At 38.6% G+C, this 19,263-nt stretch overlaps 1 protein-coding gene across 1 annotated transcript in view; it reads right to left on the reverse strand.

Moving 5' to 3' along the window:
• Window positions 1-19,263, reverse strand: part of RSBN1L (round spermatid basic protein 1 like) — a 41,167-nt gene that overhangs the window by 19,224 nt on the left and 2,680 nt on the right. Inside the window, exon 2 of the mRNA XM_044423357.1 lies at window positions 3,401-3,520. Coding sequence (XP_044279292.1) covers window positions 3,401-3,520 — 120 coding nt within the window. The remainder of the gene's footprint in view (window positions 1-3,400; window positions 3,521-19,263) is intronic.

The raw sequence follows: 19,263 nt of genomic DNA on the forward strand, positions 1-19,263 counted from the left end.
TTGTTGCCAGCGGTTTAGACATTAATGGCTGCATGTTATTTTGAGGGGACAGTAAATTTACACTGTTATACAAGCTGTATACTCACTACTTTACATTGTAGCAAAGTGTCATTTCTTCAGTGTTGTCACCCGAAAAGATATAATAAAATATTTACAAAATGTGAGGGGTGTACTCACTTCTGTGATATACTGTAGCATCTTGAAGAAAAGTGCAAAATAGTTAGGACTCCTGAAGACAGTCGGGGGGGGGGGAGATGAAGATCTCTCCACCTACTGCTGTGAGCAAATATCTCCGTTGCCTTTGCTTTCCCTTGACAGCATACCTTTTGACAGTTGACAAGGCAAAGCAAAGCAAAGCAAAGCAAAGAATAACTATTTGGAATCTCTCTGTGTTGATGTCCAGAAGTGGTATCTGCTGTACTCTTGAGGCAGCACCCTGTAGGACATTATCAGGGTGCTGAAGCTAAAAGAAAGAAGGAGGGAGGGAGGAGGAGGAGGGTGGGGAGGGTCTGTGCTCATTGCAGGTATATTTTAAAAAACAGTTTCCCAACCACCAACAGCCTCTCCAATGTACTGCTTGAGCACTTTAAAGATCTTCTCATGAAAACTTGCCATCAAGCCAGAAACTATGTTCTCCAAAGAGGAATAAAAGAAAGTTAAATGGGAAAAAAGCCACACTTAATATAAAAGAACTCATAATTGCTGTGGAAGCTGGGGGAAGCAGCCAAGTCAGCTGTGGATATCTGCAGGAGGACCCAAGGGGAAAGGAGAGAGAACAATGCACAGTGAACCCAATTATTGGCTTGTTGCACTGTGTGTTGGTTCACGCAATTAAGTGAGTGGCATCAGTGTGGGTTAGCATAACATGTGAATACATCCAATGAAAGGAAAGTACATGCTACTGCATTTATATTTTTGCAAGTATTCCAATAAAAATGACTGCCTAGGATAACATTTCAATCACAAATAGAAAACTGTAATAAGTTTCCCCCCCAAATATTTCATTTAAAATACTTGTGTTATACTAGAACAAAAAATTAACAAAAGATACTTTACAAACACTTAGCTTACTAAATACAATTAAAATAAACATGATAAATAAGAACCCTCTAAGGCAGGAGTCAGCAACTTGTGGGCTTCTAGAAGCATTGGCATACAACTCCCATCAACTCTAGCCAATGTAGGCAGGTCAACTCTTCTGAAACATCACAAATTGCACACCCTGTTCTAGACTCCCAGAATATCATCTGATACAAACTGATTTTCTTCCTAAGCTAATGACCCTATGCACATTAACCTAACTGGCATCTGAACATTTTCCAATTAAAAGTTTTCTGGAAAAACCACATCACTGCTGGAAAAAGACTAGATGCCAATGATGTTAACATAAAATGTCCTCAATATGGTCAGTTATGGTCTAATTGGATGCTGCATTCTGAACCAACTGAACGTTCTGGTCTTTCTTCAGGAGCACTCCCATGAAGAGTGCATTACAGTAAACCCAACTTTAAAGTGACCTGGGTGTGAACTACTATGTTCCAATTTATCCAGGAAAGGACAAACAAGAAAACCTAAATTTTTTTTTAAAGGCACCCCTGACCATCAATATCACCTACACATCAAGAAGGGCCAGATCCAAGTACACCTCTAGAATAGGATGAATGTCTCTTCCAAAATCATCAGCACAACCACCCAAAGTATGGAAAAAACTTTAGTTTATTCATCTTCAGTTACTCCCAAATGGCTGTTTAGCACTTCTGCTGCCTCCTCAGGAGCAGGTGTTAATATCCAGTAAAATTCCATTTTTTTAATTAATACATTCATGACATTACACTACAAATTTCAGGATGACTTCACCCAGCAGTTCCATGTAAAGCTTAAAAAACATGGCGAAGAATAGAGAATTTTGCAGCATGCTTTAAATGAGGTGTGAGGGCTTGATGAATACGCAGTAAATGACATCATTGGATATGGCTTTAGTGGACAGAAATACCTATTTTTAGTTTCAGCGGGTAATTAGGTACAACCCTTTCTGAACAAAGAAAGGGGGCTGAACTTTCCAATCCTATGATTCTACAGAAGCTTGGTCAGAATGGTCCATGCTCCAGTAACTTTCACATTGGATTATTTCAATGTACCGTATTTTTCCGTGTATAAGACGACACTTTTTCTTAAAAATATTTACCTAAAAATGGAGGGGCATCTTATTCACGGGGGCAGAGAGAACTGTGGTTGTGAAACTGTCAATACCTTATCTCTGCAAACTAGCCTCACAAGCGAAACTTCCAATTGCAGAGACAAGCTAACAGGTTTCCTCCAATCATGAGCCTTATGTAACTGACGTCAGTTGATGCTTCGGAAAGCGTGTAGCCCAGGGTTCCTCAAACTTTTTCAACAGGGGGCCAGTTGAAAGGTGGCGGCAGCAGGCACGCTTGGCGGGGGGAGACGGGCACGATCGTGGGCACACTGGGGGGGAGACGGGCATGATTGCGAGTCCACTTGGGGGAGACTGGTGCAAATACGGACACGGGGAGGCGGAAGCTTGCTCACTCGGAGATCAGTAAGAAGAGTGGGGGGGGCATCCTATACATGGGGACCTCTTACAGACGGAAAAATACAGTACTCTATGTTAGGCAGCTCTTCAAGACTGTTTGGAAGCTGTAATTGCCATGGAATACAATAGTCCAGGTGCCGACAGACAGCACTAATAAGACTCATATTACTCCAGGCCAAATTGCTTCCAAGTCCACTTCTAGTTGCTGATGTTAACATAAAATTCCCAGAAAAACTTAAGGCTCAAATACCTGAAAGAGCATATCCTCCCCTATAAACTAGCTGAGGTATTAGGATCACCAGGGCAAGCTGTTATCAATATCAGCTCGTTTGGAATTCTTGGAATGTTGCAGCAAGAAAATGTTTTCTTTGTGGTGACCTCAAGTTTGTGGAATACCCTCTCCTTTGAAATGATTCTAGTGCATTCGCTGCACACATTGCAGCAGCAAGTCAAGATGCACCTCTTTATCCAGGCCTTTGGAAATAGATGAAGGATATATGATAGTATCTGTAGTGGAGCTAGGTTGTAAAGTAACATGAATTGTACTTTTGATGCGAATTTTAATTTGTTTTATAAATATGTATGTATCCTGCCATGTGACCATAAAGCAAGGGGCAGGCTATACATTTAAACATAAACACATGTACCTTGCTTTACATATATTGAGCTAAATAAACCATACATTTCTCCAGATGGGAACATTCTGTCAACAAATGGTTTTCTCTTCCTTAAGTACTTAATCAAAAGAGAAAGTTTCTACTCTCCACAACTTTATATTGAGATTTGCACCAAGCAAAACAAGTACGCATGAAAGAAGCTATAAGGGACATAATACTTCAAATTTACCTTTCTGAAATAGCTTCATTTCTCCATTTTCTTTCTTGATTTCAGACACTGACCTATGTTTCTTCTTCTCTTTCTGTTTTTCATTATCCTTTTCAGTCATTTTGTCTCTGACAATTTGATCTAAAAAACAAACATTTTTCATATTCAACCAGAAGTCATAGAAAGAAATTACCACTGTTAAAAATTATTGCAAGACAAAACGGTTTTGAAGATCCTGAAATAAGAGCTATTTGGTGATTTTATACATAATTTATTGTAGTACATAAATTATACATAATTTATTGTAGACTTAAGGAAAGTCTAAACCAGCATGGATGTTCTTGCTGTGTCTACTATACTACAAAACTCCTACCTGTACTTGCTATATCTACTGTACTACAAAACTCCTCTACTCCTATTCAAAATATACATGTACATACTATGTGCACATGAAACCATTTATAAAATATGAACAGAAAATCATTTTGGAAGTCTAAGAAGAAGTAGTATCATGGCTACTTTTTTCATGAGATTTTCCATGTGATTGCCACTTGGTCCACAATTTATTGGTGCACTTTTAACAAAAGACATAAGAAAAATGACAGCATTATGGGATTTCTGATTCCCAGGTCCACAATTTGTACAGCCTTGTAGAGAACCAGTAGTCAGGTTGTGATTAAATGAGTGGTGCATAAATAAAATGGGCAAGATAATTGAATACTTTATAAATAAATTATCTTAATTATGATTTGTCCAAATTATCTATTTCTCTTTGAACATGACACAAGAAAAGCAAAAACAAAGTATTCCAAAAGTGAACTACGATGGATCATCTACAATTCATTTGTAACTTAAAGCCTGTCCTTCCCATAATTCAGCATGGATATGAACACAAATTATAGCTCTACAAAATACAGTTGTGTGATGTGAAATGCCAATTACAGCACTTTCAAGTGACAATGTACTTGAACTGGAGCTGTACTGGATCAAAGAACTAGCTGGTCAGCATTCTAGTAGTACAGTGGCCAACCAGTTGAATATGGGAAGCCCGGAGCAGAATACACCAGCATGCTCCCTCTTGTGTTCCTAAGCAATTTGAATACACAGACATCATAGCCTGGTTCATTTGATATAAAAACCCATCATGGGTAACTTAGTTACAGTGGCTTGTCAATTCATCCAGACTGCTTCCTACAGGGTGGCTTATTTTTTTCCTCAACAAGCCTCCCTGAAAACCTGTGGATGGCTCTAGAGGTTGTCCAACCCATGATGGGTTGTTGTGTCATCCTGATCTAGGCAACTAATCCACCATGTATTGGGGAAGTGACAAATACACCTTTGTAATTTCACCCATGCAGCCACCAGTCACACCCCTCCAAAGTGCCAAGCAATGCACTTGCTATATTTGTTTGGTCACAAAAGTGTACATTTTTTCTGAATTATCTTTTAATTGTTGCAGAGGTACACAGTTGCACAAGTCTAAAAGTGGGAGGCCTCATCTGGACAATGTTCCAGGGGGTACTTGCTGTCAAAATGCTGCAGGTATCAACCATGGATATCAACCCAGAGAGACTCCGGCTCTGTTGTTTTCCCTTAATTTTGTTATGATGTGGAAGATGTCAAAAAGTGAGATAACAAGCCAAAGCAAAACTACAAGAGATCTTTGCTTTTGAAAGGGGAGATTACTTTCCCCCCTTTGCAGGGTTCTGAGCATCTCTCTCATGAGTCCCAATTCCCCCAAATTTCCCACTCATTCTCAAGAATCTACATGCTCGCAAGATGCAAAGTACACCCATTTTTGCTAACTTTTGCTTCTGATAACTATCAGTAGATCTCTTTTTGAAAACAGGGATTTAAGCCAGGCAAAACAGGACAAGAATGCATACAGATTACATTTTTCCCTAAGCTAAAAAGTTTAAAATGTAAGCTCTCCTCACAGGGGAGTTTTTTCAGCCCTCTGATTATATATATTAATATTCTAGACTATACTCCATATTATGAGATATTTGATTGATACCGAAGTCCTGTCTGATAATAAAACCAGAATGAATGACAGAAAAGGATAACTGTCTTTTACCATGCAACACAATTGGCTACAAATGATCAGAATACTCTACAAAGCACACAGCATTCTGAAGTTATTCCCTTTAAGAACTAAATAAATTCTGTACAATCTCAGTTAAAAGAAATACATCTCTAATTTCAAATCTTAAAATGAGTAAAGTTCCTCTGTATAATATTTCCCATCTACCCAGTTGTTTAATCTGCTACAATGCCTTTATAAATAATTAGAAAACAAATGTTTACTAGAATGAAGAAGCCATCCAGTAGACTGCTCCATGTTAAACACAACTGACACATAAAAATTAGCAAGTAACCAAGTGTGCAGTATTCCAAAACCTACAAAAGATTTTTCCAATTTGTTTTAGAATGAGGATGCTAAAATATGCATCTGCTTTGGATCTGCTTCCAGAGTGGACCAACACCATCAGCAGAACAGTACAATGAAATCAAAAGAAAACAAGGGAACCCCTCCACAAAAAAAAGTCTTACACGATAAGCCTTGTCAGAGGGAGGTTGAAATTACTACATTAGTGCTGTAGAAACTGAGAGATCCATTAGATACCATTGTAAGAGGCCCAATTTTAAAAAGTTGCCCCAACTAAGGCAAAACACTCCTATGAAAAACATAACATCAGAAGGAATTAAAATCCCTTTCAAAAGCATTATGATTTCAATGTTTATGATTTTAATGATTTAATAGTAACTCCTTACTATGTCTAGCACAGGCAATATGACAAGGAAAGTCTCAAAGATAGTAAGAAGGATGCATGGACATGCATGTTCCTTTTTCATGCTTTCTAAAGACTAAAAGAAAATAATATTTAAAATGCTGTCAAGAACAGAAAAATAAACAGATTTCCTGCTTATCTATTTGCCATTAATAGCTATAAGTATTCTTTTGTAACGGAGGAATGAAACAAAGATGACAATTTACTGCAAAAAAGGAGTCAACAACTTCAGCCTTGAACAGAGATTTAAAAACCCAAACACCTTGAAAATACTGCAAGGAGGGTGTACTTCCAAGTAACCAGTTTCTTCCAGCAATCCTTGGGAGAAATCCAGGTGTAGACTGAAATTTCTCAGAACTTGGCAGAGCCTAGTTTAAATGTATGCAGCCTACTGCCACTCTACATTTTAAGTCTATAACCAAGAAGTTCCCAGAAATAGTGAAGACTCCTTCCTCAATTAATACTGGGAGCAAAGACTGTTTCATAGGGAGATGATCCATTCTGTGACTTTTAGAGCCTATTCTGTTATTGTTTATGAAGAGTTAATACCTCTGTGTTGTAGTTTAAATGGCCCTCCAGTCCTAGAACAGTTATCCTCAATACAATCTGCTTTGAAACATCTACTAACTGTGGCCTGGTTAAATGGAACCAATGGATGAACAGGGTTTTGATGCTCCTCTTTCCCAAGTTCTGCTAACACTGGTCTATTGGAAAAAAATGACAGACATGATTAAGATGTGTTTTTAGAAATGTCAGATATGGTTCTTTTATAAGTTCTTTCCAATGCCAAACTTCTACAATGAACGAAACACCTCTAACAACAATTTTTAGAATAAGCAACTTCCAGGCAGTGTGACAGAGACCACCAGGTTTACCTAAGTAAAGCAGCTTATCCTGAATTCTAAATTATTCAAGGGGAAAAGGGGAAAAGAGGGGTAGCCACTGCAATTAAAGTATGCTTTAATTCTTTATGCACATGCTTGGATGTTCCTTCCCAGGTAAATATATTTGAAAGGAATGAAAAAGTACCACATTGCTCAAGAACAGACACATAGGGTCCAGGAATCTACTCTTTATCTTAGCAGGATCATTAACTGTGCCTACTTGAAATCTGTATTTTTATTATTTATTAAAACATTTTTATGCCACCCCATTCGCCGAAGCCTCGGGGCGGCTTACAACAGTAAGTATTAAAACCTTTATTAGGCAAACCATCTGTAATCCACCCAGAGAAAATAATTGATGTTTAATAAAGTAATAACTTGATTGCATTGATAAAGGTATTGCACTACTATGATTCTGGCATTTTCTTAATGTCATCGTTGCTATCTCTGTCTTTATTTGTGTTTATTTTGATAAGCCTATGCATCCACATCTCCTGAACTCTGCAATCAATGCTAATTTTATGAATATGCATGACAACTGATAACATTAAAATTCTTTCCATCTTATGCAAAAACATATTTTGTCCTTTGCTACGGAAAAATTCAGGACACTGACTTCCAAGAGAACATTAAAAAGTATCAGGATAAATAAATAAACTCTAATAAGCTATTCTGATAAGAATACAGAAAGCCAAAACAGATTTGTCTAAGCAAATATATTTTGGCAGTGCAGAAGGCATGTTGGCTCCATGACCAAAGGTTTTGGATTATACTCCTATGTTGAATAAATATTTACTTGCAAACCAGTGTGTTTTAATTGTTATAGCAACCGGTTTGCCTGTATGCTTGTTTACCAAATATATCCATTTTAACAAGAAAATTTAATCTAAATCAATCCATCATGCCCAAGAACAAGACACCCAAATCTATTAAAGTGTAATCCATTTTAACTTCTAACTTTGAAATCACATTTACATCATAAATAATCTACCGACAGGTATCTATCAAGGAAGCAATGAATTCCAATTTTAAGTCTATAAAACCAAATAACATGGCCCAAGACCCCAGTTTCCTTGTTTCTTCATCCAGCTTTCAGACAGACAGACTGCCATTTCCTTAAGGGCAACTGATTTGGCAAAGTGCTCCATGATATCCCGCTTAGCAAACTAGCCAAATGTGGGCTAGATGGAACAACAATCAGATGGAGCCACAGTTGCATACAGAATCAGACTCAAAGACTCCTCATCAATGGCACCTTCTCAAACTGGGGAGAGGTAGCAAGTAGGTTACTACAGGGCTCAGTCCTGGACCCAGTGTTCTTCAATTAATTACTTGGATGAGGAAGTGAAAGGAACAATTATGTAATTTGCAGATGACACAAAACTAGGTGGGATAGCTAATACCCTAGAAGTCAGAAACAAGATTCAAGGTGATCTTGACAGATTGGAGTGCTGGGCTGAAAACAACAGAACAATCAGAACAAATGTCAAATTCTGCACCTAGGAAAAAGAAACCAAGTGCATTGTTACAAGATGAGGAATACTTCATTCAGCAATACAACAAATGAAAGGGGGCTTCAAATTGTTGTATTGAGTCAACAATGTAATGGGGCTGCAAAAAGAGCAAACGATGCATTAATAGAAGTACTAGTTCCCCTTTACCCAGCACTGATTAGGCCTCATCTAGGGTACTGTGTCCAGTTTCGGGCACCACAGTTTAAGAAAGATGCAGACAAGTTGGAAATGATTCAGAGGAGGGCAACAAGGCTGATCCAGGGACTGGAAACGAAGCCCAACACGGACAAACTGGATGTGTTTAGCCTTGACAAGACTGAGTGCAGATATGATAGTACTCTACAAGCACTTGAAAGGCTGTCACAAAGAGGAAGGTCAGGATCTCTTCTCAATCATTCCAGAGTTGCAGGCCACGAAATAATGGGCTCAAGTTACAGGAATCTAGATTCCAGCTAGATAGCAGGAAAATGTTCCTGACTGTTAGAGCAGTACAACAATGGAGCCAATGAGCTAGGGAGATTGTGGGCTCTCCCACACTAGAGCCATTCAAAATGCAACTGAACAGTCACCTGAGAAGGATTATTTAATTTGGGGTCCTGAACTAAGCAGGAGGTTCGACTTGATGGCCTTCTGGCTCTTTCCAACTCTGCAATTCTATTATTCTTTTATCACTTTTTCTGTTTCCTACTTTCTTCTTCTGTGGGTGAATCGGCATAACACTCTAACACAATCTGTGAATAAGCTATACAGTGTGGATTGTTCATAGAACAGTTCACCGTCACAGTACATCCAATGGTTCTCCACCATTTCCTAAGACTCTAGCTGCTCATGAAAGGGGAAACATGAATCCTAAAACATTTATAGGAGTACAGGATTCTGGCATGTTTTAAAAGAAAGGGATTCTTTTCAAATAGGGTTTTTCATAGGATTAAACAGTTTTCTGACAAGGAAATATACAGATTTGCTTTTCACAACAGCTATCCATTTGACAGAAGGTTATGCCACTCTTGGTGAGTGGCTTTCTTGTCACTTCCCTGAACCCACAATGTGGTCTGTTGCACAATTCAGATGACACACCAACCCATCATGGATTTGATAACTCCACAGGCTATCAAGGTGGACTGTTTCCCAAAACAAGCCACTCTGTGGGAAACAGTCCAGGTTCAAATGACAGGGCAACCTGATGTGGCTATTTATGCATGATGGTTTGCTGTACTATACACACCCACTCACGGACATAACAATCCAACAAGCCACAGTGGGTTGCTCTGTTGTACACAGACCACTTCCCATGGTGCAGCTCATTGATATATGTATCTCCTTGCAAAATACCCTGATTAGCCATGTCAAGAAAACCTGATTTAAAGGAAGCCTGAGTTTTTCAGAGGTGGAAAAACTTCATGCTTTTGTAAGAGGAGTGGCTTTCACTTCCCTACTTTCCTGAGCACCTTGAGTTATGAGAGAAGGTGGAAAATGTAAGAATACTGTGAAGACTCAATCAAACAAACTGAAGGGGGTGACCTACTGGCCTTTTGCCAGCAAGCAAGAGAACACAAAGTAGAAAATGGACCCAACTATAGCCTTTCTAGGTTAATTTCCATGAGTACCACCTGTTGCACTTTTATAGCAGACACCTCTCAGGATATTGCCCATTTTGAACCCCAACAAGTGCACACTTTAGATAACTTAATAGATGTAGGAGCCAGACAGCAGATACTGATAATTGTCTGATGCGTTGGGATATGGCTCTAGCCATAGTAATAATTTGCTCTCAGTAAATCTGTTAGAAGAATGACCAAAAGATACTTCTACACAGACTCTGATCATGCTATTATACTGCCTCATTCACTAAATTCTATGGTGAGCCCAGACAGCAGCATCTTCCACTGGTAACCTCCCTGCATTTGCCCACAAGTTCTTCCATTTTTTCCTATTGCAAACAATTCACTGAGAAAGAAAAGATGGAATGCAGAGTAATGCCTGGATAGTATTAAGAGTCCTCTAACTGGAAGTACTCTATGCCTGGATTCATTGTATCTTTTACACACACACACACACACACACACACACACACTTGATTACTCTAAAATATGTGTAAAAATATCAAGTATGGAAAAGACTTACATCTCTCCAAACAGGTCAGATATTCAATATGCTTGGGAAGGGATTAGTCAGCAGATGTAAAGTTAAATACCATTGATAATTTTTTTAAAAAGAGGTCTTCCTTTAAATTAGTGCTGAACAAATTTTCTTGGTAGATATTGAAATATCCATGCCCAAACCTAGAGACAAGTTCATGTGCTGGCTTTACATTTGGTTTAATATCTTTAACTGAAGTTACACTATGTCTCATAGCTGACCTTCCAGTTTAACAGCTGTGTTCTCTCTATCAAAATAACATGGCTGTCAGATATTAGCTCTTATAATTGTTTGTTTCCATATACTCAAATCAACCAAATCAGTCATCAAAGCGTATGGGCAGTAACCAACACTGCTGCTCCACTTATACTACTCACATATTACTTGAATAAGAAACTCTATCAGAATGCCAAAAGCACAATACAAGTGTTGGATACTGGCCAAAGTTTTATCGTTATGAAACACTGCTGTTTATGCTAAACCAGGGCTACTGCATAATTCATAATAGTACAAATTAAATGTAGATATTTAAGACATCAAGATCTTAAAAAGCTTTTCTCTATATCATTTTTGAACTATGGTTATCAGCCATGGTCACAAGTTCTTGTCTTGCTCTTAGTACTTTATCTAACAGATACAAACAAGTGAATTTCACTGTGGAATAATACTGATTAATACACAGTGGAACTTATTTCTGGTTAAGAAAATCTTAGGCTAAGGTCACCACCATGCTCCTCCCACTCGGCAAAGCAATTAGACATCATATCTTAATGACAGTATTCTCCTCCCCACGCTCCTTCTCTGAAATCACAATTCAGTCTCAGAGATGCTAACAGTCTGATTCTTTCCAGACAAGCTGCAGGTAGGGGAGCAAAGCTCTAAGAGTGGATCCCCAGCTCCAAAGTCATAGCTGTTTTCCCACAGCTTGCAGCTGGGAATCATTATTGGATGAGTTTCATTTATTGTGGCCTGAGGATGTGGACAAGATGCTTGGGATGGTACGTCCTACCACCTGTTTACTTGACCGTTGCCATTCTTGGCTACTTAGGAAAGCCAGTTACAGGACTAGTGAGTCCAGGAGGTTATTAACGCCTCACTGAGGGAGGGCTGGGTCCCCACCTCCTTGAAGGAGGTGGTGATCCGACCTGTCCTGAAGAAGGTGTCCCTGGACCCAGAGGTGGCCACCAACTATCAACCTGTGGCCAACATTCCATTTTTGGGCAAGGTGCTAGAGTGGGTGGTGGCAGGACAACTCCAAGCATTCTTGGATGAAACGGATTATCTGGACCCATTTCAGTCCAGCTTCAGACCCGGCTATGGTACTGAATCTGCCTTGGTCACCCTGTATGATGACCTGTGCAGGGAAAGGGATGGGGGAGTGCGTCCCTTTTGGTTCTCCTGGACCTCTTAGTGGCTTTCAATACCATTGACCTTGGTATCCTTCTGAATAGGCTGGCAGGGTTGGGAGTAGCAGGCTCTGCATGGCAGTGGTTTTGCTCCTACCTGGCCAGTCGATTCCAGAAAGTGGTGCTGGGGGACTATAGCTCTGCACCATGGCAGGTTTGTCATGGGGTTCCTCAGGGCTCTATTTTGTCCCCCATGCTGTTTAACATCTACATGGGAGAGGTCATCAGGAGGTTTGGGCTGCAGAACCATCAGCACACTAACAATACCCAGCTCTACCTCCCGTAGAGCGGACGGAAGTCCTGTTGGTGGGTGGTTCAGGTTTTCAGGTGAGTGATTTTGAGCTTGTCCTGAATGGGGTAGCACTTCCTCTAAAGGACAGGGAGGGGGGTACTCCTTGATCCAGAGCTGCCATTGGAGACCCAGGTGGTGGCAGTGCCAAGGAGTACTTTCCTACAGCTTCGGCAGGTCCATCAGCTGTATCCTTACCTGGACAAACACTGCCTAGCAACGGTGATACATGCTCTGGTAACCTCCCAGTTGGATTACTGTAACACACTCTACATGGAGCTGCTCTTGAAAATGATCCAGATACTTCAACTGGTACAAAACTGAGCTGCCAGGCTGTTGATGGGAACCGGTTGTTATTCTCATGTACCAGTTCCACTGGCCTCCAGTTGAAGTCCAAACCCAATTCAAGGTGCTGGTTTTGACCTATGAAGCCCTAAATGGCTTGGGACTGGGATACCTGAAGGAAGGAATGTCTCCTTCTTTATATGTCCTCACACACCTTAAGATCTGTGGGAGAGGCCCTGCTCTGGGAATGCTTCCTGAAGGAGGTTAAAAGGATATCTACTCAGAGTAGGGCCTTCTCTGCAGTGGCGCCCAAACTGTGGAATGCACTCCCCGGAGAGGTTCGCCTGGCACCGAGCCTATATTCTTTTTGGTGCCAGGTCAAAAACTTTTTATTCAATCGTTATTTTAAAAATTAACATTTTAACGGTTTTAACTGTCGCTTTTGATTTAATTTTATTTTTATTGGTTATTTATTGTTTTATTATACTGCAATTGATTTGGTGTATTCTGACTTTAATACTGTAAGCCGTCCTGAGATGTCCCACATATAGGACGCCATATAAAAGTTTTAAATAAGTAAATAAATAAAACAATCCTATGTTCCTCCAGAACTTTGAATAAAGGCCACAAAATCGCTCTGCTAGTATATGAAAAAGATGGGGGTGATATAACTGAGAATATTACCAATTTATTTGAAAAAAAGTTTGAACTTACTACATGCAATGTACATAGCAATTCTAAATGTGTTTACTTAGAAGTTCTACTGTATGCCAAGTAAGTATGCATAGGACTGCTGCTGTAGTTTCACTTTGCACAAGCTCAATGTCTTTTATGAACATGTTATCACCTTAGCCAAAAATACTTTTTTGCTTTGCATCACTTCAGAAAATGGTATTAATATTCCTTAACAAATCTAAAAAAGTGACACCTAAATGTTTATTTACTAGTCAGTGTTTTGCCAATTTTAGTAAAAATGGGAAGCAGTAGAATTTTTCATATATTTTTGCATATCTTGCTAAAATATTCCAAGATAAGAATTGTTTCTAAAGTAAACTTCTGCCCACATTTAACATACTTGAATAGCTCAAGCCCTGTAAAAATTAAAAAGATTATCTGCTGATATGGAAGCAGAAAGAAATGATGAATAATAAAATATTCAGAATCTGTAAGGTGTTAGAAGAGCAACCAGGTTTTTATTATTTAATTATAATTTTAATTTGCAGCTAGACTCAATAATGATTAAATTGCCTAAACAAAGGGAAAAGGCAATGCCTGTTAACTCATAGTTTACAAACAAAAGGCTCTATCCTTATAACTATAAATGGCTCCTGTAAATGTTAATACCATAACTAATTATACAACCTTTTAAGATTTACCTAGTTTCATATTATATATGTGTAAAAGCTAGGGATACAGTAAAGTATATGTAGAATTTTTACATATATAATCCATTCTTTTCATATTCACTGGATAATAGCAAGGCATTTCCTAAAGCTTCAAAAACATTTTGTTTTCATAATTCACAGTAATCACTGACTCAATGCCTCAACTTACAGGCATCAACTTGAGATGGGGGGGGGGCATTGCAGAGAAGCATTCATGCTCTTTGCACTTCAATACTATCAATCCCAGCCATTTACGCCCTCATTTGCAATGAGGAACAGGCAAGAACCAGGGATCTGTAGCTCAGACTGGGAAAACATTCATGTACATGTTAGCTCCCCAGTAACATGGAATATTTCTGTTGACTGAACATATTCAAAGACAGCAGAATTTAGAATTTCAAGTAGAAGCTACTCCTCATATTACAGGTCATAGAGTTGTTCAGACAATCTCAAAAGAGGCAATCATGAGACCCTAACTTCTGCCCTGCCACATGCATTGTGAAAATCACAATTCATCCATAGTCAGTAGGTGTAACTTCACCTACTGACTATGAAAACATTTTATTTTTATGATACATCTTTAAAATGGTGAAATTCACCCACATATGAAGGCCACAGAAAGAAGTTACAGCTGCTGTTTCTATTAAAGCTGTAGTGCCAGTTACATAAATTTTAATCCTGTTTCCTTGTTTCTGCATTACTAAAACTGTTTAATATATTAATACTCTTGCAAGGGATTCTGAAGTAACATTAGTAAATCCATTTACCTATACCTAACAATTTAAGCTCTATTTCAACTCATCAAAATTTATAAGTTTCTGGAATCTTCATCAGAAAAATATTTAGAAGCAAGTGTATAGACAATTTTTATACAAGATGGCACTTCAGTGGATACAAATTTCCAAGAGTCAAGCACCCAGACACATAACTGTGGAGCAAAATAGCAACCCCCTTCTTACTATGGCATCAGGAACCTTCTACCTACTCTGTAAGGAAGGAAATGGAAGACTGGCGATTCTGAAGGAGCAGCCTAACCCTTACACTATTCTACATGCTTGAGTTCCTGAGGGTGTACTTCCAAGCACAGAGCAATGGAAGAAGTATGCTTATGAGAGACAGACCCTTGTCCACGCTCCAGCATCAACATTCCCTCGTACAAAGCACTTTTATATCTCTATTTGGAAGTGCATTTAACACTCAGACACCAGGGAAATCAGTTGTGAAACCACCCTGGGAGGAAAACAGGGTTTGGGTAAGTTACTGCTGAAAGCACCAATCATCTGGACTATGTTACACATCCGGAAAAGCATAACACTGTCTAGATTGTTTTGTCAGGTGCTATAATCAGCAAGATGAACAAGTATCTTTCAGAAGGTTTTTGGTTCCAATCCTAAACACACCAATACTGAAAAGCCTAAAAAATGCAACGATTTTTCACATAAAATGCTACCTTTCTTCCAGATACCTTAGAGCAGTGGTTTTCAACCTTTTTACAGTTGGGGACCGGCAAAAATAGGAAAATTATTTCAAGGACCGCTGAGGCATTAATAAAAAGCATTATATATATAAAATAATATTTTGTGTATTAGTGTTTAAATAAAGTACCAAAAATGAAAATTCTTTAAGATAACCAGAAACTGAGCAGTAAACATGCTAATGAAATAATAAACTACTGAAATTAATTGTAAACATATACAACCTAAATTTTTAGAGAGCAATATATAATTCAAATAAATTAGAATTTCACTACAGCGAAATCTGCTGTTGTTTCTTTTCAAGAATACTTGATCAAAAGTTTACAATAGCAAAATACAAAATCAATATAAATGCAATACTATGCTCATAGCAAATAAAAATTCAAATACATTAACAGCAGAGCAATACAAAATCAAACAAAATTACTTAATAATATTCATAATGTTAAATAATAAAATACAACGAACCCCACCCACTCAAACCCCCATACATACAAGCAGACTGGCTATGAAAACACTCTCAGCACAATCACACCTCAGCATTTGCCTTTCCAGTAGGAAACACAGCAGAAAAAGAGGAAAGGGCCCAGTCTTTGGGACCACACCTAGAGGGCGAACCCAGCAGAACTTAATTCCCAGCTAGTTCCTATTGAGCTGTCTCTCCCCTCCCTAGCTTCTTGGCCGAGGAAGAAATGGGCGGCAGCAAGAGCACAGCTAGCCCAGTGCTGGTCCTGGGGAGCAAGATGCATCTGGTACGCCCACATAACAGCGGCTTTTTCATGGACCAGCAGGAAATGCCGCCAACTGGTGGCTGAAAACCACTGACCTAGAGAACTTCATGGATGAGTAGAAATTTGAACCCACAGTCCAAGTCTGATACTATCTACTATACCACACTAAATATGTACTATTAAGTTATAAATCAGTATGAAAGCTGTGTATGGGAACAGTGAGAATAGATGAGAAATTTTAATCCTGTTTAGGATACAATTTTTCATATTGGTGGGATTACCAAATATGTCTTGCAATATTTTTTTACTAGAATGAATGCATACACATGCTTTTATCAACTACTGCATACTGATTGCCTGAAAGTGAGAGTAATGGGACAGAGAATCCAATGTTTGCCATTTTACAAGGATTTGTGTTAAGCTGGAAGTCGTATTTATTCATGCTACAAGCTTAAAGAACCTGCGCATAATTTTAAAATGTTCTAGTCTAAAATACACTCTATTCTGTACAATAAATCTAAATGGATTGGCACTCCCGTTGAAGGAGCAGGTATATTGCCTGGGGGTGCTCCCTGAGGTTGTTTCAGTGCTCAAAGCCCTTTCCACCAGCTTCTCCTTGGGTGGCTCAGCCCATCTGGACAGAGATAGCCCTGCTATCAGTGATCTATGCTCTGGTAATCTCTAACCTAGATTACAATGCATATACATGGGCTGCCCTTGAAGACTGTACAGAAGCTGCAGTTTCTGCAAGATGAGGCAGCCAGACTAATAAAAGGATCAGACAATCTGATCATATGACACCATTTCTAACTCACTTGCACTGGCTGCCTATATCCTTCCAAGCCCAATTCAAGGTGCTGGTTTTAACCTGCGAAGACCTACACAGATTGGAACCATGGTATCAGATGGGATGTTTCTCCTGACATCTTTCTACTCAGACACTATGATCAAGTTCTGGGGCCTATCTCTGACTGCCACCTCTGAAGCAGGCTTGGTTGGTGGCAACAAGAAGAACCTTTTCAGTGGTGGTCTCCCAGTTATGGAACAAGCTCCCCACTGAGGTTTGCCTGGCACCAAGCTTACTATCTTTTCAGTGCCAGGTAAATAGCATCCTCTACTGCAGAACTTTCAAGTAGCTTCTGGGGCCTTCTAGCTGCTAACAGATCTGAATAATTTTTCTTTTTTCTTATTAGTGTGTGTGTGTGTGTGTGTGATATACACACACACACACATACCTGTTTAATATGTGGTTTTAAATTTTGTATCATGAGTTTTAATGATGCTTTAATTTTTAATACAATATATCTTTATTGGTTTTTTAAAATGTGCTTTGTGAACTGCTCGGACAGCTTCAGCAGTTTAATTAATTAAATAAATTAGTTTGGCATTTAAAAATCCTTCTTCCTCTCTCATTTCCTCACAAGTTCTCAAATATTTACACTGTCTAGAATTTCTGAAACAGTTTTGATCACGAATACTATTAAGGAAACACTGAGAATACCAAGAACCTACCTAGTCAAGCATTCAGTTGGTACATCAGCAAAATTAAAAGTCTCTTGGACTCCTACAAGCAAAACATGAATGTAAAAGCATCTCCAGTTTGTATGCCCAAGCAAGTGTCATATAGAGGCAGTCTGCTTTAGATACTGGAGATAATATATAGCTATCATTGTTATCAGCCACTCATGGGCTTATATTCCATCGATTTGTCTAATTTCTTCTTAAATCTCTCCAAGTTAGTGGCCATCACTACATCATCTAGTGACAAATTTTATAGTTCAAGTATGCACTGTGTGAAGAACTTCTTCAGTGTCATTGGATGAACCTCGGTTCTAGAAGGAGAAAAAGCTCCCTACTCACTTTCTCCATACCATCTATTTCATATACATCTATCATGTCCCTTTTTATTCAGCTTTTTTCAAAGCTAAAATGCCTCAATTGTTGTCAACTTTTCTCATAAGGGAGTTACTACAATATCTTGAACATTGCCATTTTCTGTATCTTTTCTATCTCTACAATATCCTTTTTGAGATGCAATGGTCAGAGCTCTATATGGTATTCTAAGTGCAATCACATAATAGATTTGTATAAGGGCATTCTAATATTGGAAGTTTTATTTCATTCCTTTCCAAATGATCTCAAAAATGAACTTTACAATTCTTAGTTGATGTTTTTATCAACCCCCAATTTTTCCCATAATTTATAATGAGCAGCTCAGACCCTGTCCACTTATATGCAAAGTTGGAATTTTTCCCCATTTTTTTTGTATCGCTTTACACTTGCTTAGATTCAACCATATTTGCCATTTAATGCCTATTCCCCCAGTCAGAAGAAACCTTTCTGAAGCTCTTTGCAATCCTTTGTTTTAGCCACGCTAAGTAATTGACTCTTGCTAAATGATGACTCAAAGGAGAAACTACCTAAATTATATTCACATTTCGTAGCTAAAACCCTAAAATATATGTGCATTCTTGATATGTTACAGGACTGAATGGCTTACTGTTGTGTATTGAAAACAAATGTGAAGTCAAGCAGAGGCTTGAAAGGACAAGTAACTACATGGTTTTACTTTACATCTAAAATTTCAATGCCAAATTAAATGTGATGGGTCAGCCATGTGTTTTTTATTCACATGTCTGCCCATTTCACATACAAAGCAACTGCAGTGTGGTGATCTCTTTCATAAAAGGAATGTGCAGATAATGAGAACTGAAGCCTTCTCCAGCTTACTTTGCTGGAGATGCTTAAAATACTCCAGTATTTTAAGTACTTTTGTCCCAAACCTGGTTCCCTTCCATAAGCAGAGCTGGGGGATGAAAAGAGTGCTTTAGAAGTATGACCATATATAACAGAAAAGGCAGGCAGTTTCATTCCCCTCATCCATATACTTCAGTTCATAAAACAAAAAACATATACTTCATAAAACAAAAAAGACTCCCCATCCCTTGCTTATTACGTGAGGGAGGCAGACAGATGAATAAATA

The sequence above is a fragment of the Varanus komodoensis genome, unplaced genomic scaffold (assembly GCF_004798865.1).
Source record: "Varanus komodoensis strain SLA01 unplaced genomic scaffold, ASM479886v1 scaffold13_3, whole genome shotgun sequence".
NCBI classification, from domain to species: Eukaryota; Metazoa; Chordata; class Lepidosauria; order Squamata; family Varanidae; genus Varanus; species Varanus komodoensis.